The 20594-nt window shown below is 44.8% G+C and overlaps 2 protein-coding genes across 5 annotated transcripts; both read left to right on the top strand.

Moving 5' to 3' along the window:
* Positions 1–789: 789 nt before the first annotated feature.
* LOC139390435 (uncharacterized) lies at positions 790–4850 on the top strand. 3 transcript variants are annotated; one of them, XM_071137554.1, is made up of 10 exons: positions 793–919; positions 1647–1701; positions 1990–2123; positions 2199–2334; positions 2513–2797; positions 3027–3362; positions 3590–3771; positions 4186–4281; positions 4375–4518; positions 4608–4850. In XM_071137554.1, exons 2-10 carry the CDS (start codon positions 1650–1652, stop codon positions 4821–4823), a joined length of 1581 nt encoding a protein of 526 aa, XP_070993655.1. In that variant the 5' UTR covers positions 793–919; positions 1647–1649; the 3' UTR covers positions 4824–4850. The 3 variants fall into 3 exon arrangements, with proteins under 3 accessions (XP_070993657.1, XP_070993655.1, XP_070993656.1); XM_071137556.1 differs by lacking the exon at positions 3027–3362 and having other exon boundaries at positions 790–919; positions 1626–1701; XM_071137555.1 differs by lacking the exon at positions 3027–3362.
* On the top strand, positions 4651–15524 carry LOC139390436 (pre-mRNA-processing factor 19-like). 2 transcript variants are annotated; one of them, XM_071137559.1, is made up of 16 exons: positions 4651–4850; positions 6517–6666; positions 6835–6911; positions 7031–7172; positions 7300–7373; positions 7496–7561; positions 7703–7744; positions 7961–8035; positions 8137–8212; positions 8303–8412; positions 8642–8797; positions 12130–12199; positions 12283–12456; positions 12748–12830; positions 12969–13074; positions 13280–15524. In XM_071137559.1, exons 2-16 carry the CDS (start codon positions 6621–6623, stop codon positions 13375–13377), a joined length of 1395 nt encoding a protein of 464 aa, XP_070993660.1. In that variant the 5' UTR covers positions 4651–4850; positions 6517–6620; the 3' UTR covers positions 13378–15524. The 2 variants fall into 2 exon arrangements, with proteins under 2 accessions (XP_070993660.1, XP_070993659.1); XM_071137558.1 differs by lacking the exon at positions 4651–4850 and adding an exon at positions 5686–5898.
* Positions 15525–20594: the final 5070 nt, after the last annotated feature.

Genomic DNA, 20594 nt, shown 5'->3' with positions numbered 1-20594 from the left:
GCCCAGGTCTGACATAATCTGTGTAGAAGATCTAGGTTCTGCTGTAGGACCTCCTTGGTTGGGGACAGAAGCACCAGATCATCAGCAAACAGTAGACATTTGACTTCAGATTCTAGTAGGGTGAGGCCAGGTGCTGCAGACTGTTCTAGTGCCCTCTCCAATTTGTTGATATATATGTTGAAGAGGGTGAGGCTCGACCTCGATCACTCATCTGTTTCTGGGTCAGGGGGAGAGAGGATAGAGGAGAAAGAGCGGAGGACCGACTTTTTTCCCAAATTAGAAAAGGCCCAGAAAGTCGACAGAGCCTTGAAACTTCCCTAGACTGTAGCCTAGTAGAGACATTCCGGTTGGCTACATTCCTGCCTGTGCTGTATATAATTTCATAAACCCACTATCTGCAAATTGGGGTGATTTATGATAATCTGCGCAGCACCTTGATCGCGTTCCAGGTCATAATTTTCTAGTTGCACTGCGCATTAGAAGATTGCGATTAATGAGTGCCCACTGCAACATTCCAGTCCTTGTGTGAAATCTGATTTTAAAAAGACGACCTGGAACGCTAACCTAAGAACAAGTAGCAGCATAGGAAACAACCTCACTCACGACCTCCCAGGCTCCTTTTGAGGCTGTGTAGGGAGTAAAGCAGATTGATTTTGATTAGTTTCATTTGATTTTTGATCGTTGGTATGAATATTTTTACACCGCATTTTCCATTTTTAGGGATCGTATTATCCAGGCGTACAGTAGGTGGCGACATGCATATCCACCATTTGTTGCAAATGCCATGATACCAGAGAAGAAGAACCTCTCCAAAGAATACGCAGTTAATTAGGTTTACGCTGCTTGGCTCATTCACTACATGGGCTTGCAAAACAATAATATTAAATATTAGCACTGTATATTTTGCCGTCGTGCATAGGTGAGTGCAAATATAGGCATCTAATACATCTGCATTTTATTCAATGTTGATTCTAAGAAATTGCTCCAATAAGTAGCTTACTGGAAAATATTTTGTCGTAGTGCATTAGTTTAATGTAGTCGATAATAGCCTAATACTTTGCCAATAATCAGCGAAAAATATCAGCATCACAGGTCGTGTGAAATTAGCAGTGCAACATTCTAAAGAATGACTTTTAGCACCCCCTTGTGTAGTTGATTGATGGTGAACGGTGTTTGCTGGCTCGGTAATTGTGAGGAGTGGGGTGAATGACAATTGTAGTGTTCAACTGACTGTACAGTAGTCTACTATCTCTGTGGAGCAAGTCACCTTGGTGATGTTCTTCGATAAACTCCACTGTCGAAAAGGAGAGCAGCGATGAAACAATGTTTCATGGGCCATGAATCATGGACAATCCTATTCTTGTTTTCTGTAGCCTAGTTGTAAATGTTCATCATGCACTAGATTCATTGTTGGAATACCGTACTGTTAGCCTATTGTATTGCACAACGAATTTTCTGTCCACTTTCTAACATCTATATGTCTAACACATATTCTACTATGTTAAAATATGTATAACAAATCTTCCATAGATTATGAAGTAGGCTGTTTTTTGAAGGATAGAAGTGAGATGTAATTAGAACCTGCTATACAGTTAAACTCTGACCCAGTGGGTGTGTCTCTACAGCTGTCTTGTGTCTGTCCTCAGAAAATGCACCTCTCTATCCTACTGAGTGCCCTTCTCAGCATCCCTGTCTCTTTGGGTGAGTTGTTTGTTGTTGACATTTTAGTATTATAGCTGTTGGTTCCAGTCGTAGATGGCTGTTCAACCAGTGATTTACTTTACAGTAGTAATATGTTGGAAGAATTGGTTTCCCATCTCTCTCTCTCCCCGTAGCTTTTCTTTGTCAGTATCGCTGTGGTTGTTTTTCAAACCTCAAAGTCACACATGGATTTGTAAAAATTCACGTTTTTTTATTTTGATCATTTCATTTCCTATCAATGTGCTACATGTCATTCTGCCTCCCTCTATTTGTTCCTCTCTTTTTCAGGCTGGAATGAAGACTTCCAGATAGTGTGTTCTGGACAAGAGTTCCGCCTGCCGGTCTACTCAGGGTCAAGGATTGTGACCTTTACCCCCAGCTACCCTCCAGGACCAAGAAGAGTGCTCCTGGAGAATAACAATGTAGGTACAGTAGTGTGTGTACAGCATGTGTACAGCGGGTTCCTGTATGCTAAGCATTGCTATTGTGTCTTGTAGTTAAAGGACCCGCGGTTTGAGTGGACCAAAGATAGGACATTGCTGTTGAAGGACGTCACACACGGTGACCAGGGACTCTACTCTATCAAGCTGTCCTCTGGATTCACAGATGAGACCGTTCGCCTCACTGTCTCAGGTACTACTCAGCCTCAGGGACTACCGCTCTCCACCTTTTTCTCTCAATTTTTTTCTACTGCATGTTTCTTTCTCTATAATACTATATAATGATTAATTCTATCTGTGGAAATTGATTGTATGACATTTGAAACATTTTATAACTCAATGTCATCTCTCTCTCTCTCTCCCTTTCTCAGAATGTATAAAAACTTTCAGACGGGGCTATGGGGAGACTTTTCAGCACAACATCCCTAAAGATGGCTCCCTGCTGGAGTTTTCACCCCGGGGCTCCCCCCCTGATTCCCAGCCGGTGGTACTGTGGAACCGGACAGACCTCGAGACCAGTGAGGCGGGCCGGGGGAGGCTGGGGTCGGACGGGAGGGTCTGGGTGGCAGAGAGGGTGACCCAGGCAGACCAGGGAAACTACACCCTCAGAGACGAGAATGGGAAAGTAATCTCCCGCAGCAAACTCACTGTCAATGGTGAGCACTGGAAATATCAAAAATATCTAGACGGAGGGTTAAGAGAGCGATGGAGATGAGAAAGCGATATCAGTTTTTAGAGCAGTCTGATAAATTGTCCAAACTGACACTTAATGCTTGTATCTATCTGATTCTTTCTTTCATCTGGATGTCCCTCACCATCTTCATTCCTCTCCACTCTTTCCCATACTCTCTTTCTCGCTCCTCATTATCACCTGTGTGGGTGCAGGGCACACCTTCAATGTCACCCGCTACTTCAAGGAGTCGCTAAACCTTCCCCTGTTTCTCCCTGTCCCTCATGTCCACCTCATTTTTACCCCCTCCCTGCACCCGTCCAACCCCTCCAATGTTCCCCTTGACTCCCGGTACTCCCGCCCCGTGCAGCTGATCAGGGACGGGCATATTGTGGATCAGGACTCCCGGTACTGGGGCCTCATCTCTCTGGGGAGAAATAGGACTGTCAACGAGGTGGTCATCACCAGGCTGAGTGCAAAGCATGATGGGATGTATGAGATTCGAGATCAGGACGGCAACCTGGTGTCGTCTACTGTTCTCCATGTGGTCGGTGAGAGACAGAGATCGTGTGTGTGTGTGAGCAACAGCTTTTCCCTTTACGTGATGCAGAGCTCTTCCTCTCTGATTCAGAGGGGTTGGGTTAAATGCGGAAGTCACATTTCGGTTGAATGCATTCAGATGTGCAACTGGCTAGGTATCCCCCTTTCCCTTAATTTATTTTCTTTCACACACCCTTTGTATCTATGGATCTACCAATTCTTTATTTTTTTTCTCCAGATAAGACTGCTAGATGGAGAGCGGTCCTCAAGTCCATCAGCGTCCCTTCTGGCATGTTTGTGACTTTGGCTGGTTTCATCCTGTTTATGAAGCGCTACCCTAACTGCAGCCTCACTATGATCATCAATGGCCTAAGAGGTCACCACACACCCGCAGCTAACCCGCCAAGAGGCAATGTCCAGGTGACCGCTGGAGAGTGAGAGTTATGTGTGAGCTTGGAAGGTAGAAGCAATATGGTGGGGTTATTCCAGGGTTTGTGTGTGCGCAATGCTGTGAGCCTGTTGTCATGGTACTATGTTGTCCATCTATTTCAACTGTATGATCTTATCGCATTCTGAAGTGAGTGTCAGTAAAAATAGATCCAGTCCTTTGCGCCAGTCTCAATTTCCTCAGGCATCAGTTCCTTCCATATTTAAATTGGGTCAAGGGTCACATACAGCTTATCTGTGGATGGTTTATGTTTGTCTTCCTGTGTGTTCCCCTGTGTGTCTATGCTGAAAATACAACTCAATATTAGGAATGTGTTCCTAAAGTTTGGAATACTCAGTGTAGTGGTTGTGATATTTACATAGTTGTTTTATTTATGTCGCCTGCAGGACTACAGTCCGCCCAGCCCCCAGCCCTATGGTTTTTACGGTCATTCACAGCAGATTGGAACGCCAAAAATATGGAGCCCCAGACCTACACATTCTGTAGGTAGACGGTGAAGTTGTAAATGTAGGCTCAGTCTTATGTTTTTCTTTTTTACCTTTTCTTAATTTCTATGTTACGTGTGTCTGTTTCAGGGTTACACTCCTGTTGTGGACAGCGCACCACTTGTAGTGGACAGTGCACCACAGCCCTCCCCTGAGCCAGTGAGGACTGGGAGACAACAGGAGACAGACAGACTTAGTGTTGAGACTGCCACTACTCACTATCCCAGTAGAGAGGTAAATACATTCTGTGATTTCTATATTCTGTCTCACAATAGACAGGTATATTATATTCTTTATTTTTATCATTGACTCTCTCTCCTCAGGAGACTGCTGGCAGTGAGAGGGTGATCTCCTTTTCTGTCGCAGGCGCCTCTGACTGCCTCCACTCATCTGAAGACTGTTTTCAGTTCCGGATCAAGAAAGAGGGAGTCGAGGAGAGATGGAGGAAAGCAGAAGACTACTTCTCCACACTTCCACTGGACACGGATACCTCGGAGACTTGCAGCATCTATACTTCTGACAAACTCAACTTCTTATAAAAGCACAGAGAAGAAGAGTGAACACAGGTAAAGAAAGAGAGGATTGAAAATAGTGGAGGGAGATATGATCATATATATATATATATATATTACTGTTCATGGCTGAATTTTGTCACTATAGTGCCTAATACTCAATACTCAAAAAGTGCCTTCCTGTTTGAGTATTGAGTATTACTTCATATGATGTATGTATGATCATTTCATTATTGTTCTTTTTAAGCATGAGATGAGCAATATCCTGCATTTGGAATATCATTAATTTGTACACCTGGACAGTTAATCTTCCTAGAACTCAACCCGACAATTACTTTGCTGCTACCTACCTCGAACCCTCAGGATGACACATTTTAACCATAGATGTCTGTATATTTACTGTAATGTGTGTAATTATATTGTTACATTAGGATGGTAGGCAAGATTAAAGAAGAGAAGGAATTGGAAGATTTTGTAGTAGATTGATAAGGGAATGGCCTCAATCTAAAAGCATAGCTAACTGCATGTGTTACCTACTATTAAATTCAATGAATGAACACAATAATAACCAATTTATATTTTTTAGATAACATATCGTTAAGTAAGAAACTGAGTGATTTCTATAAAATGGCATCCATATATGACTTATTTTCACCAGGTATTTACATTGTATTTATTCTTTATTGGCATCAATCTGAAAGTGTGTCAACATATGATTTTCACATCCTACTTTCCCAATGTTTTCTTGTGTATTATTAACGTATCATTTGTATGTGAGTCAAATAATGTTATGTTGACGAAGAAAATAAAACGAGTTTAATGACGGTAGGGGGCGGTGATTTTATATTACTGTTTGAATGAGCTGAAAACAAAACGATGAAGAGCCCGCGTTGGAGAACTGATACTATCCCAGCATGCAATGTTTTTGAAGCGGCAATGAAACGCCAGCGTGCAACATTGGACCAAAAATAAAGTAGGCACAATAACGTTAGTTGCCTTTTAGGCAAAACATTTCAAGATAGTTTGCCATCAAAGTAACACCAACGGTTCGTGCTTGGCTGTGGAGGGACGTGCACTTGAAATATGTCTTTGGTTTGCGCAAGTAAGTTGAACATGCTTGTCGATAAATGGCTAACGTTAGCATTGGCTAGCTAACAGTGTGCAACGCTATGAAGCTAACGTTTGCTTGTAGCTGATTAATCTGTCACAACATGGTATCATTCATGGTGGCTTACTATTTAGCTATATTAGTTAACCGTAAAAGTATTGGATCTATTCATGAAATTAAAACTGTACTATCCACTTACTCAGATTAGTCTCATAGACTAGACGTGAAATAGTAAACGTACATCCGGGACTCTCAAATTAGTTATGTTATGTTAGTTTTGAAATTTGAATACGCAAACGTTAATTAAGCAACCAAAATGTTGTGTTTTCGAATCTCATCACGGACAACTTAAACATTTTAGCAACTTACTACTGTTTATCTATTTTGCAACTACTTACTATGTTAGCTAACCCTTTAATCTTAACCCCTAGAGCTAGCTAACGTTAGCATTAGCTGCCTAGCTAGCGTAAGGTACATCGTAACATATCCTACGTTTTGCAAATTGGTAACATTACGTTTTGAAACTACGATACTTAACGTATACATTTGAGTGTACGGAATAATATGGAATGCTCTGAGGCCACGTTGATTTAATCTTCCTCCCCTACTCAGTTTCCAATGAGGTCCCGGAGCATCCCTGCGTGTCCCCGGTGTCCAACCAGGTGTTCGAGCGCCGACTGATCGAGAAGTTCATCGCGGAGAATGGCGTTGACCCCATGAACGGCCAACCACTGTCCGAGGAGCAACTTATCGATATTAAAGGTAAACAGAGGGCAGGAGTAGACGGTTAACGTAATCGTGTAGGGTCAATCACATCAAACGTGTACTGATTTTAGTTTAGGCCCAAGGATAACTAAGTTGGTTGTGTTTTCAAATATTGAGTTTTTTTAAAATTTGAAATCATTGTTTTTGCTGCCCTTCTGTGCCCAGTGTCTCATCCTATCCGACCAAAGGCTGCCTCCGCTACCAGTATTCCTGCTATACTCAAGTCTCTGCAAGATGAGTGGGTGAGTGTCTAGATCGTCTGGAGTTTGTGGTCTGACTGTGGACAGTGTTACAGCCAAGTACTGTTCCTCAGTCGTGTTGAGTCTCTCCCTCAATGTCTTCCCCCTCTCTCTCTTTCAAGGATGCGGTGATGCTCCACAGTTTCACTCTGCGGCAGCAGCTGCAGACGACTCGCCAGGAGCTCTCTCACGCCCTCTACCAGCATGACGCAGCCTGCAGAGTCATCGCCCGTCTCACCAAGGAAGTCACTGCAGCCAGAGAGGGTAAGAGAGCCACGGGAGCCTTGGTGGGGTTCTCTATAGGCTGAAGTTATTTTTCTCCCGCATATTCTCTTCTTCACTGACCTGTGAAGGTCAATGCTTACTCTGTTCCCATTCTCCCATTCTACAGCCCTGGCCACACTGAAGCCCCAAGCCGGATTGGTCGCCCCTCAGGCTATGCCTGCCTCTCAGCCAGCCACTGGGGTGAGTGATTGACCAAGATTCCCATCCATCAAACAGGATTCCTGTCCATCAGAGACTGAGGATACATGCTGTCTCTTTCTCTTTTCTAACTCGTCTTCTCTGTGTTGGTTTGCCTCTCGCAGGGTGCAGGTGGGGAGCCCATGGAGGTTAGTGAGCAGGTGGGAATGAACCCAGAGATCATCCAGAAGGTAAGATATTTTTACCCCTCTCCTAATCCCCTGTGATTTGTGTTCTCATCACTGTGACCCTCCCAATAAGGGAATGGATTTGTTATTCATTGAATTGTGATTATTAACATCTTTCTTGCTTCTCTGCTGCTCTGTTTTCAGCTCCAAGATAAGGCCACCGTCCTTACCACAGAGCGAAAGAAGGTCAGATTTTAATTCAGGAAGTTGTCTCATGCGTTGTAGGATTTTTTATTTTTTTTATTTTACCTTTATTTAACCAGGCAAGTCAGATGGGTGATGCCTGTTCAAACCAGATTTGTTCTCAATATTTTAATATACCCTCTCCTGTAGTCCTTTTTTAATATACCCTCTCCTGTAGTCCTTTGTTTGCTCACTCCTCCCTTCTCACTCCCTAACCAGAGAGGCAAGACTGTGCCAGAGGAACTGGTCAGGGCTGAGGATCTGAGCAAGTACCGACAAGTGGCTTCCCACGCTGTGAGTACTACTGTCTGTCTAATAACCTGTAGTTGGACTGACTGAGCTGCTGAGTACTATCCAAGGTTGCCCTGAACTGTCTGTTCTTTTGAATCTCTCAGGGTCTTCATAGTGCCAGTGTCCCAGGAATCCTGTGTATGGACCTCTGTCCTTCAGATACTAACAAAGTACTCACTGGTAAACACCCTCTTTAAAAATATATATTTTGAATTCCCCCCTCTTGCATATCTAAACAGTGTACATGATGACTGTATTCTGTGTTGCCAGGAGGGGCTGATAAGAACGTGGTTGTGTTTGATAAGAAGGAGGAGCAGATCATCGCCACCCTCAAGGGTCACACCAAGAAGGTCACCTCTGTCATCTACCACCCCTCCCAGGTAACAATATATGTCTATACACCTGTCTTGGGTGGAACTTCTAGAACATAGGATCTAAGAGAACCTCATTGGGCATACAGTGAAATTCTAAGTAAAGGAGTTTACTTGATCGGTGTACCTGGTTGAACATGTGCTGTGTTCTAGTTTGTAACCTGCACCAACTAACTTGCCTAATTTCCTTCCACACTATTTAATTTATTTACATTTTCTGTCTTTCTTTCCTCTCTAGTCGGTGGTGTTCTCTGCCTCTCCAGACAGCACCATCCGGGTGTGGTCTGTTACCGGGGGCAACTGTGTCCAGGTGGTGAGAGCTCACGAGGCGAGCGTGACCGGGCTGTCACTTCACGCCACCGGAGACTACCTGCTTAGCTCCTCCGAGGACCAGGTCAGTCCCCCGTATTGCCCCAGCACCCGACCCCACCGTATTGAATGTCCCAGCACCCGACCCCACCGTATTGAATTTCCCAGCACCCGACCCCACCGTATTGAATGTCCCAGCACCCGACCCCACTGTATTGAATGTCCCAGCACCCGACCCCACCGTATTGAATGTCCCAGCACCCGACCCCACCGTATTGAATGTCCCAGCACCCGACCCCACCGTATTGAATGTCCCAGCACCCGACCCCACCGTATTGAATGTCCCAGCACCCGACCCCACCGTATTGAATGTCCCAGCACCCGACCCCACCGTATTGAATGCACCAGCTGTACTGTTGTCAATAGTAAATGATGGCACCTCTGTTGGTGGATGTGCAGACCGGCCAACATGCACGCGTTTTGCGTACCAACGCAATTCTCTGTCCATGTACAAGATCAGAGTTAAAAGTACGCAGAAATTAATAGTTCCTGTTTATTATTGCTATTTTTTACATTGTAATAAAGTAAATCTAACATCCTGATTCTCGAGATGCAACACACAGACATGTACGGAGTTTGTGTCAACGGACATGATGATTAATACATCATTATTGGACATGTCTGCCCATCTTCCTGTTTGTTGTGATGTTGAGTTTGCCGACTGTCAGCTGTACATAAACACATGGACAAATCTATTTTCGACTGTGTGTTGCAGAAAGGTAAACACTAATTGTTTCAAGCTAACGTTAGCGACCCTAAGATGGGCATTCAGTGGGCTCTAAAGTGCCAGCAGTTCACTCGCATTTGCTAGTGAAAGAAATTAAATGCAAATACGAAAAATAACTGGTCTCATTTGTGATACACATTTCATTCTGCGTCTCATTAGTTGTATTTTCCACCTAACATTGCGAGGATCACGCAACCTGAGACTGTGACTGTAATTATGATCCGCTCCACAAAAAGCATTACAAAAGTATAATCGAATATAAACATCTGGGGCCTCCCGGGTGGCGCAGTGGTTAAGGGCGCTGTACTGCAGCGCCGGCTGTGCCATCAGAGACTCTGGGTTCCAGGCTCTGTCGTAACCTAGCATCGTCCGGGTTAGGGAGGGTTTGGCCGGTAGGGATAATCTTGTCTCATCGCGCACCGGCGACTCCTGTGTTGGGCCGGGCTCAGTGCGTGCTAACCAAGGTTCCCAGGTGCATGATGTTTCCTGTTTCCAACCCTGACTGGCTTCCGGGTTGGATGCGCGCTGTGTACCTGTTGCGACGAGCAATCCCGTATCCGGGAGCGTAATTATAGCCTCAAGCTCATTACCATAACGCAACGTTAACTATTCATGAAAATCGCAAATGAAATAAATATATTGGCTCACAAGCTTAGCCTTTTGTTAACAACACGGTCATCTCAGATTTTCAAAAAATGCTTTTCACACTACACAAGCATTTGTGTAAGAGTATTGATAGCTAGCATAGCATTAAGCCTAGCATTCAGCAGGCAACATTTTCACAAAAACAAGAAAAGCATTCAAATAAAATCATTTACCTTTGAAGAACTTCGGATGTTTTCAATGAGGAGACTCTCAGTTAGATAGCAAATGTTCAGTTTTTCCAAAAAGATTATTTGTGTAGGAGAAATCGCTCCGTTTTGTTCATCACGTTTGGCTAAGGAAAAAAAACGAAAATTCAGTCATTACAACGCCAAACTTTTTTCCAAATTAACTCCATAATATCGACAGAAACATGGCAAACGTTGTTTAGAATCAATCCTCAAGGTGTTTTTCACATATCTATTCGATGATAAATCACTCGTGGCAGTTTGGTTTCTCCTCTGAACCAAATGGAAAAATGCACGCACCTGGAGATTACGCAATAGTTTCAACGGAGGACACAGAGCGGACACCTGGTAAATGTAGTCTCTAATGGTCAATTTTCCAATGATATGCCTACAAATACGTCACAATGCTGTAGACACTTTGGGGAAACGACAGAAAGTGTAGGCTCATTCCTGGCACATTCACAGCCATATAAGGAGACATTGGAACACAGCGCATTCAAAATCTGGCGCACTTCCTGTATGAAATTTCATCTTGGTTTCGCCTGTAGCATTAGTTCTGTGGCACTCACAGACAATATCTTTGCAGTTTTGGAAACGTCAGTGTTTTCTTTCCAAAGCTGTCAATTATATGCATAGTCGAGCATCTTTTCATGACAAAATATCTTGTTTAAAACGGGAGCGTTTTTCATCCAAAAATGAAATACTGCCCCCAGAGTTTCAAGAGGTTAAGAAGCAGTGCGGCATGGTTGGGTTGTGTATCGGAGGACGCATGAATTTTAACCTTCGTCTCTCCCGAGCCCGTACGGGAGTTGTGGCGATGAGACAAGATAGTAGCTACTAAAAACAATTGGATACCACGAAATTGGGGATAAAAAGGGCAAAAAAAATATATATAGAGAGAGAGAGAGAGATAGATAGATAGATGGAGTGGAGAGTTTAGAAGACTGCACAATGAAGGTGTGGTGTTGGCTATAGAGGCAATGCTTCTACAATGCCTTGGCACTAGATTTGAGATTTTATCAATTTCGAAAATCTGAAATGATCTATGCGCTGCAAAGAAATCCAATGGCTGAAACCGAGGACTCTTGTAGCGAACAGCGTTCAGATTCCCTTTGCCGTGGCCTAGTGAACCGTCACCTCCATCGCCTTCTCTGAGAACGGATACTACCTGGCCACAGGTCAGTCTCTCCAACCACCGAGCCAATAGATTGTACTCTAACGTCTGGTACTCCAAAAAGTTGGCACGTCAGATTCCCTTTGCCGTGGCCTAGTGAACCGTCACCTCCATCGCCTTCTCTGAGAACGGATACTACCTGGCCACAGGTCAGTCTCTCCAACCACCGAGCCAATAGATTGTACTCTAACGTCTGGTACTCCAAAAAGTTGGCACGTCAGATTCCCTTTGCCGTGACCTAGCGAACCGCGGTCAGATTCCCTTTGCCGTGGCCTAGCGAACCGCGGTCAGATTCCCTTTGCCGTGGCCTAGCGAACCGCGGTCAGATTCCCTTTGCCGTGGCCTACTACTTAAGCTTTGTGTAGCCAGTTTGCGGTCTGTGTCGACCCGATCATTTGTTTTTATTTTCAAAATGATTTTGCTTTTAGTGTTGATTATAATTGTGATCAGACACACAAACAGTGCGCGCACAATTTGTGCTAGGGAAAGAACCCCAATTCGGCACTTGCTAGGCGTGCGATTTGAATTTCCAATTTGCCGCATGCGTCTGGTACTCTAAAAAGTTGGCACGTCTGGGTGTGCGTTAATACTCTTTCTCTCTCTCTCTCTCTCTCTCTCTCTCTCAGTACTGGGCCTTCTCTGACATCCAAACTGGCCGAGTCCTTACCAAAGTCACTGATGAGGCTGCTGGTGTTGGTAAGTGTGTTTGTGCTCGACACAATACGGAAACTGTGTTCCGGTTTTCCCTGTGTCACATATTTATCCCCCCTTCTCCCCAGCTCTGACTTGTGCTCAGTTCCACCCAGACGGTCTGATTTTTGGGACGGGAACAGCTGACTCCCAAATCAAGATCTGGGATCTGAAGGAGCGCACCAACGTGGCCAACTTCCCCGGCCACTCTGGTCCCGTCACCTCTATCGCCTTCTCTGAGAACGGATACTACCTGGCCACAGGTCAGTCTCTCCAACCACCGAGCCAATAGATTGTACTCTTAACTATTTGCACATTGTTACAACACTGTACACAGCCATAATGTCTCTATTCCTTTTAAACTTGTAGGTGTAATGTCTGCTGTTAATTTCTGATTAGTTCATTTCACTTATCTATTTCACTTGCTTTGGCAATGTAAACATGTTTCCCATGCCAATAAAGCCCTTTGTTTATCAATTCAATCTAAAATGTAATGACAAAACAGTGTGATGTATTTCTCATGACCTGACCCAGTCTTTCTCTCTCTGCTCCAGGTGCCCAGGACAGCTCTGTGAAGTTGTGGGATCTGAGGAAACTGAAGAACTTCAAGACCATCGCCCTGGACAACAACTACGAAGTGAGAATGAGCGACCGTGCAGTCTGCTAGCCACAGTATTCCCCATCTGTCGGCCAGATATGGCTAATTAATTTACTGCGAATAACATAGTTATTTCTTGTGGAGTTTTTCAGTGGAACCTTTCTCTCTCTCTCTCAGGTTAAGTCTCTGGTGTTTGATCAGAGTGGTACATACTTGGCTGTGGGTGGATCTGACATCAGGGTGTACATCTGCAAGCAGTGGTCGGAGGTCCTAAACTTCAGCGGTAAGAAACATTCATAGCCTCTTACATTTTATATCCACATTCAACCTTCACCTGACCTTGATTGCTCACCAGTGATAACAACTCATTCATATGTACACATGGTTAGGAAAAGCTGTGTCATATGGGCATGCCACATTTTACAGTAGTCACCTTCATGTCGCTCTTTTTCCATCTTTAATCATGTCTGTCTTCCCTCGTTTTCCAGATCACTCTGGCCTTGTGACCGGCGTGGCGTTTGGAGACAATGCTCAGTTCCTTTCCTCCGCGGGAATGGACAGAAGCCTTAAGTTCTACAGCCTGTAAATTAGTACAGACAAACAGATAGTGGAAGATGGGATAAGGTCTAGTGCGACAAATTTGACTCGGCTGCAGTCGGGTTTGGGGTTTGAGAAATATGGACCAGTGATCCGAATGTAGTGGGTTGACTGGCCTAGGCAGTCACATTTACCAGCAGTTGATGGTCTTAGCATTTAAAAAAACATTTGTTGATCTATAGTTATTTAGGATCCCCGGGTGGGTGGAGGAACAGGTGCTGAAGTATTTAGGTTTCCCCTTCATTTATTCTCCGTAAATAACTCCCCAAATCTCTGTTCTCCTTTGCTGGTTAGACCAACAGTAATCTTCTGTTGAAATTGTATTTTTGTTTTAACTAAGCTCTGTCACATTGTATATGCCAATTCTGTGTATTGTGTTCATTCTTAGCCAGGCGATCTGACCAGCTTGCTTACAGGGTTGGACAGCATTCTTGTGTAAATTAAGACACCACAGAGATTGAACACTGCTAGTTTTAGTAGCAGAAGCCACAGCAGCCATTTTGGAATGGTATTTCATGTTGAACAACAAAGGAGCTGATTGGCTAACACTGCCATTCCAAAATGGCTGCTGTAACTTCTGCTACCTAGCATGAGGACGGAAAGGACAGTTTTCCGGAAGAAGTAGCAGTCGGGATAATGGGACAATTCAGAGTACAATGCATTTCTCATCCCTGGATTGAGATGTTTTCCGAGCCCATATCTGGCACCTGCTCCGCAGTGTCTTAAACAACACAGAAATGCTGTCTGACCCTAGTACAGCTGTAAACAAGCAGGTCAGATCTACTGGCTACTTAATCCCTTGAATTATCTTCCACACTTTTTACACCTCAATAAATGAAGTGTTTTATGTAAAAACAGCCAGCTATTTGCTTGATCAATGGAATGTATTGTATATGCCTCCAGTTGTCGATTCAGCCTGTCAGAGGCACCAATATGACTTTGATCACAAAGATTCAGTGTGCTCTGTACAGTGCATTTGGAAATTATTCACACCCCTTGACTTTTTCTACATTTTAGTTATTACAGACCGAATTTAAAATGGATTACATTTATATTGTTTTTGTCATTGGCCGACACAATACCCAATAATGTCAAAGTGGATCATAGTTTTAAAGATTTAAGAATTTTATATATATATTAAAAGCTGAAATTTCTTGAGTCAATAAGTATTCAACCCTTTTATGGCAAGCCTAAATAAGTTCAGAAGTAGTTGGATGGACTCGGTGTGCAATAAGTGCTTAACATGATTTTTTTTAAATGACTGCGTAATCTCTACTGTATCCCACACAGTTGAGCAGTGAATTTCAAAAAGATTCAACCACAGACCAGGGAGGTTTTCCAATGCCTCGCAATGAAGGGCAGCTATTAGTAGACGGGCAAAAATTTAAAAAGCAACCCATGAATATCTCTTGGCATACAGAGTTAAATCTTGGTTTCGTCAGACCAGAGAATCTTGTTTCTCATGGTCTGAGTCCTTTATGTGCCTTTTGGCAAACTCCAAGCGGGCTGATCATGGGTCTTTTACTGGGTAGTGACTTCCGTCTGGCTACTCTGCCATAAAATCCTGAATGGGGGAATGCTGCAGAGATGGTTGTCCTTCTGGAAGGTTCTCCCATTTGCACAGCGGAACTCTGGAGTTCTGTCAGAGTGACCATCGGGTTCTTGGTCACCCCTCCTGACCAAGGCCCTTCTCCAATTGCTCAGTTTGCCTGGGTGGCCAGCTCTAGGATGAGTCTTGGTGGTTCCTAACTTCTTCCATTTAAGAATGACGGAGGGCTCTGTGTTCTTGGGGACTTTCAATGCTACATATATGTTTTGGTACCCTTCCCCAGGTCTGTGCCTCGACACAATCCTGTTTCGGAGTTCTACGGACAATCCCTTCGACCTCTATGGCTTGGTTCTTGCTCTGAAATGCACTGTCAACTGTGGGACCTTATATAAACAGGAGTGTGCCTTTCCAAATCATGTCCAATCAATTAAATGTACCACAAGTGGACTCCAAGTTGTAGAAACACCTCAAGGATGATCACCTAGAAACAGAGTGCACCTTTTGAGTCTCATAGCAAAGGGTCTGAATACTTATGCAAATAAGGTATCTGTTTTTATTTTTAATAAATGTGCAAACAGTTCTAAAAACCTGTTATCCCTTTGTCATTATGGGGTATTGAGGGAGGGCGGGGGGTGGTGTTATCAATTTTAGAATAAGGCTGTAACTTAAGAAAATGTGGAAAAGGGGAAGGGGTCTGAATACTTTCCGAATGCACTGTACATAGGGCAGCAGCCTCTAACGTGCAGTGTTGAGCAACCGGGTGGTAACCGGCTAGTGACGGTCACTAAGTTCAGGGCAGGGTACTGGGTGGATGGCTATTTACTGGGTGGATGGCTAGTGATGGCTATTTAACAGTATGATGGCCTTGAGGTAGAAGCTGTTTTTCAGTCTCGTTCCCAGCTTTAATGCACTTGTACTGATCTCGCCTTCTGGATGATAGCGGGGTGAACAGGCTGTTGCTCGGGTGGTTGATGTCCTCAGATATTTTTGGCCTTCCTGTGACATCGGGTGCAGAAGGTGTCCTGGAGGGCAAGCAGTGTGCTCCTGGTGATGAACTGGGCAGACCGCACCACCCTCTGGAGACCCCAGCGGTTGCGGGTGGTGTAGTTGCCGTACCAAGTGATGATACAGCCTGACAGGACGCTCTCAATGCTGCATCTGTAAAAGTGTGTAAGGGTCTTAGAGGCCAAGCCAAATTTCCAAAGGTTGAAGAGGCGCTGTTGCACCGCCTTCACCACACTGTGTGTGGGTGGACCATTTAAAATTGTCAGTGACGTGTACTCTTGAGGAACTTGAAGCTTTTCACCTTCTCCACTGCGGCCCCGTCGATGTGGGCTTCCTCTACTGTCTCCTGAAGTCCACGATCAGTTTCTTTGTCTTGTTGACGTTTAGAGGTTATTTTCCTGGCACTACACCAGGGCCCTCACCTCCATGTCGGCTGTCCTGTTATCATTGGTAATCAAATTGTATTAGTCACATGCGCCGAATACAACAGGTAGACCTTACAGTGAAATGCTTACTTACAAGCCCCTAACAGTTCAGTTAAAAAAAATACTGATAAGAATAAGAGATAAAAGGAACAAGTAATTACAGGGCAGCAGTGGAAAAATGACAATATATATAGGGGTGTGCCGGTACAGAGTCAATGGGCGAGGGCACTGGTTAGTTGAGGTAGTATGTACATGTAGGTAGAGTTAAAGTGACTATGCATAGATGAAAACAGATTGGCAGTGGGGAGGGGGGGGGGGCAATGCAAGTAGTCTGAGTAGCCATTTGACTATATGTTCAGGAGTCTTATGGCTTGGGGTAGAAGCTGTTTTAGAAGCCTCTTGGACCTAGATTTGGCGCTCCGGTACTGCTTGCCGTGCGGCAACAGAGAAAACAGTCTTTGACTAGGGTGGCTGGAGTCTTTGACAATTTTTATAGCCTTCCTCTGACACCGCCTGGTATAGAGGTCCTGGATGGCAGGAAGCTTGGCCCCAGTGATGTACTGGGCCGTTCGCACTACCCTCTGTAGTGCCTTGCAGTCGGAGGCCGAGCAATTGCCATACCAGGCAGTGATGCAAACAGTCAGGATGCTCTCTGGTGCAACTATAGAACTTTTTGAGGATCTGTAGACCCATGCCAAATCTTTTCAGTCTCCCGAGGGGGGATAGGTTTTGTCGTGTCCGCTTAACGACTGTCATGGTATGCTTGGACCATGTTAGTTTGTTGGTGATGTGGACACCAAGGAACTTGAAGCTCTCAACCTGCTCCACTGCAGCCCTGTCGAGGAGAATGGGGGTGTGCTCAGTCCTCTTTTTCCTGTAGTCCACAATCATCTCCTTTGTCTTGATCATGTTGAGGGTGAGGTTGTTGTCCTGGCACCACACGGCCAGGTCTCTGACCTCCTCCCTAAAGGCTGTCTCGTTGTCGGCGATCATCAGATGATCACTGTTGTCATTGGCAAATTTAAGGATGGTTTTGTAGTCGAGCCTGTCCATGCTGTCATGAGTGAACAGGGAGTACAAGGGGGGACTGAGCATGCACCCCTGAAGGGCCCCTGTGTTGAGGATCAGTGTGGCGGATGTGTTGTTACCTACCCTTACCACCCAGGGGTGGCCCGTCAGGAAGTCCAGGATCCAGTTGCAGAGGGAGGTGTTTAGTCCCAGGGTCCTTAGCTTATTGATGAGCTTTGAGGGCACTATGGTGTTGAACACTGAGCTGTAGTCAATGAATAGCATTCTCACATCTCCTTTTGTCCAGGTGTGAAAGGGCAGTGTGGAGTGCAGTAGAGATTGCATCATCTGTGGATCTGTTGGGGCGGTATGCAAATTGGAGTTATCTTAATGAGGCCTACTACTGTTGTGTCGTCTGCAAACTTGATGATTGTGTAGGAGGTGAGCGTGGACACTCAGTCATGGAGGAACAGGGAGTACAGGAGGGGCTGAGCACGCCCTTGTGGGGCCCCAGTGTTGAGGATAAGCGTAGTGGAGGTGTGGTTTCCTACCTTCACCACCTGGGGGAGGCCCGTCAGGAAGTCCAAGACCCAATTGCACAGGGCAGGGTTCAGACCCAGGGCTACGAGCTTAATTTGTTTTTATTTAACCTTTATTTAACTAGGCAAGTCAGTTAAGAACAAATTCTTAGGCCTACCCGGACCAAACCCTAACAAGGATGACGCTGGGCCAATTGTGCGCCGCCCTATGGGACTCCCAATCAAAGCCGGTTGTGATACAGCCTGGAATCGAACCAGGGTCTGTAGTGATGCCTCTAGCACTGAGATGTAGTGCCTTAGAGCGCTGCGCCACTTGGGAGCCAGCATTCTTACATAGGTATTCCTATTGTCCATTTGAGATAGGGCAGTGCGACGGCGACTCCATCTGTGGATATATTAGGGCGGTATGCAAATTGAAGTGGGTCTAGGATGTCAGGTAAGGTGGAGGAGATATGATCCTTAACTAGCCTCTCAAAGCAGTTAGTGCTTTTGGTTGATAGTAATTTAGTTCAGTTACCTTTGTTTTCTTGGGTACAGGAACAATGGTGGACATCTTGAAGCAAGTGGGAACAGCAGACTGGGATAGGGAGACATTGAGTATATCCGTAAACAGTCCAGCCAGCTGGTCTGCACATTTTTATTTATTTATTTTTTATATCACCTTTATTTAAATAGGCCATAGTGGTGAAGTAATTACAATATAGCAATTAAACACTGGAGTGATAGATGTGCAGAAGATGAATGTGCAAATAGAGATACTGGGGTGCAAAGGAGCAAAAAAATCACAGGTGCAGTGATCTGTGAGCTGCTCTGACAGCTGGTGCTTAAAGTTAGTGAGGAAGATATGAGTCTCCAGCTTCAGTGATTTTTGCAATTCGTTCCAGTCATTGGCAGCAGAGAACTGGAAGGAAAGGCGGCCAAAGGAGGAATTGGCTTCAGGGGTGACCCGTGAAATTTAGCTGCTGGAGTGCGTGCTACGGGTGGGTGCTGCTATGGTGGCCAGTGAGCTGAGATAAGGTGGGGCTTTACCTAGCAAAGACTTGTAGATGACCTGGAGTCAGTGGGTTTGACGACGAGTATGAAGTGAGGGCCAGCCAACGAGAGTGTACAGGTCGCAGTGGTGGGTAGTATATGGGGCTTTGGTGACAAAACGGATAGCACTGTGATAGACTGCATCCAATTTGCTGAGTAGAGTGTTGGATGCTATTTTGTAAATGACATCGCCGAAGTCGAGGATCGGTAGGATAGTCAGTGTTATACGAGGGTATGTTTGGCAGCGTGAGTAAAGGATGCTTTGTTGCGAAATAGGAAGCCGGGTCTAGATTTAATTTAGGATTGGAGAAGCTTAATGTGAGTTTGGAAGGAGAGTTTACAGTCTAACCAGACACCTAGGTATTTGTAGTTGTCCACATATTCTAAGTCAGAACTGTCCAGAGTAGTGATGCTGGACGGGCGGGCAGGTGCGGGCAGCGATCGGTTGGAGAGCATGCATTTCGTTTTATAGTTTTACTTGCATTTAAGAGCAGTTGGAGGCCACAGAAGGAGAGTTGTATGGCATTGAAGCTCGTCTGGATGTTAGTTAACACAGTATCCAAAGAAGGGCCAGAAGTATACAGAATTGTGTCGTCTGCATAGAGGTGGATCAGAGAATCACTAGCAGCAAGAGCGACATCCTTGATATATACAGAGAAGAGAGTCAGCTCGAGAATTGAACCCTGTGGCACCCCCATAGAGCCTGCCAGATGTCCGGACAACAGGCCCTCCGATTTGGCACACTGAACTCTATCAGAGAAGTAGTTGGTGAACCAGGCGAGGCAGTCATTTGAGAAACCAAGGCTGTTGAGTCTGCCGATAAGAATGTGGTGATTGACAGAGTCGAAAGCCTTGGCCAGGTCGACGAATACGGCTGCGCAGTAATGTCTCTTATCGATGGCGATTATGATATCGTTTAGGACCTTGAGCGTGGTTGAGGTGCACCCATGACTAGCTCTGAAACCAGATTGCATAGCAGAGAAGGTACGGTAGGATTCGAAATGGTTGGTAATCTTTGTTAACTTGGCTATCGAAGACCTTAGAAAGGCAGTGTAGGATAGATATGTCTGTAGCAGTTTTGGGTCTAGAGTGTCTCCCCCTTTTGAAGAGGGGGATGACTGTGGCAGTTTACCAATCTTTGGGAATGTCAGATGATGGGTTGCAACATTTTTGGATGATAATTTTAGAGAGAGGGTCCAGAATTTGTATATTTTTTTTAATTGAAATTCTCAATTATCTTGGATTTATTGGTGGTGACCATGTTTCCTAGCCTCAGTGCAGTTGGCAGCTGAGAGGAGGTGCTCTTATTCTCCATGGACTTTACAGTGTCCCAGATCTTTTTTGAGTTTGTGCTAAAGGATGCAAATTTATGTTTGAAAAACCTAGCCTTTGCTTTCCTAACTGCCTGTGTATATTGGTTCCTAACTTCCCTGAAAAGTTGCATATGACAGGGGCTATTCGATGCTAATGCAGTACGCCACAGGATGTTTTTGTGCTGGTCAAGGGCAGTCAGGTCTGGAGTGAACCAAAGGCTATATCTGTTCCTGGTTCTAATTTTTTGGAATGGGGCATGCTTATTTAAGATGGTGAGGAAGGCACTTTAAAAGAATATCCAGGCATCCTCTACTGACGCCATGAGGTCAATATC

The sequence above is a fragment of the Oncorhynchus clarkii genome, chromosome 31, assembly GCF_045791955.1.
Source record: "Oncorhynchus clarkii lewisi isolate Uvic-CL-2024 chromosome 31, UVic_Ocla_1.0, whole genome shotgun sequence".
NCBI classification, from domain to species: domain Eukaryota; kingdom Metazoa; phylum Chordata; class Actinopteri; order Salmoniformes; family Salmonidae; genus Oncorhynchus; species Oncorhynchus clarkii.
Note: the sequence above shows the minus strand (reverse complement) of the source record. Positions and strands in the feature narration are given on the sequence as shown.

Bases quoted from the DNA above. Each gene is read 5' to 3' on its own strand.
- LOC139390436 (XM_071137558.1), top strand. The intron at 6,912-7,030 runs GTGAGTGTCTAG...CTCTCTTTCAAG, and splicing joins AGTCTCTGCAAGATGAGTGG to GATGCGGTGATGCTCCACAG. The intron at 12,200-12,282 runs GTAAGTGTGTTT...CCTTCTCCCCAG, and splicing joins TGATGAGGCTGCTGGTGTTG to CTCTGACTTGTGCTCAGTTC.
- LOC139390435 (XM_071137554.1), top strand. From the start codon at position 1,650: ATGCACCTCTCTATCCTACTGAGTGCCCTTCTCAGCATCCCTGTCTCT. The intron at 2,335-2,512 runs GTACTACTCAGC...TCCCTTTCTCAG, and splicing joins CGTTCGCCTCACTGTCTCAG to AATGTATAAAAACTTTCAGA. The intron at 4,282-4,374 runs GTAGGTAGACGG...TGTCTGTTTCAG, and splicing joins GCCCCAGACCTACACATTCT to GGTTACACTCCTGTTGTGGA.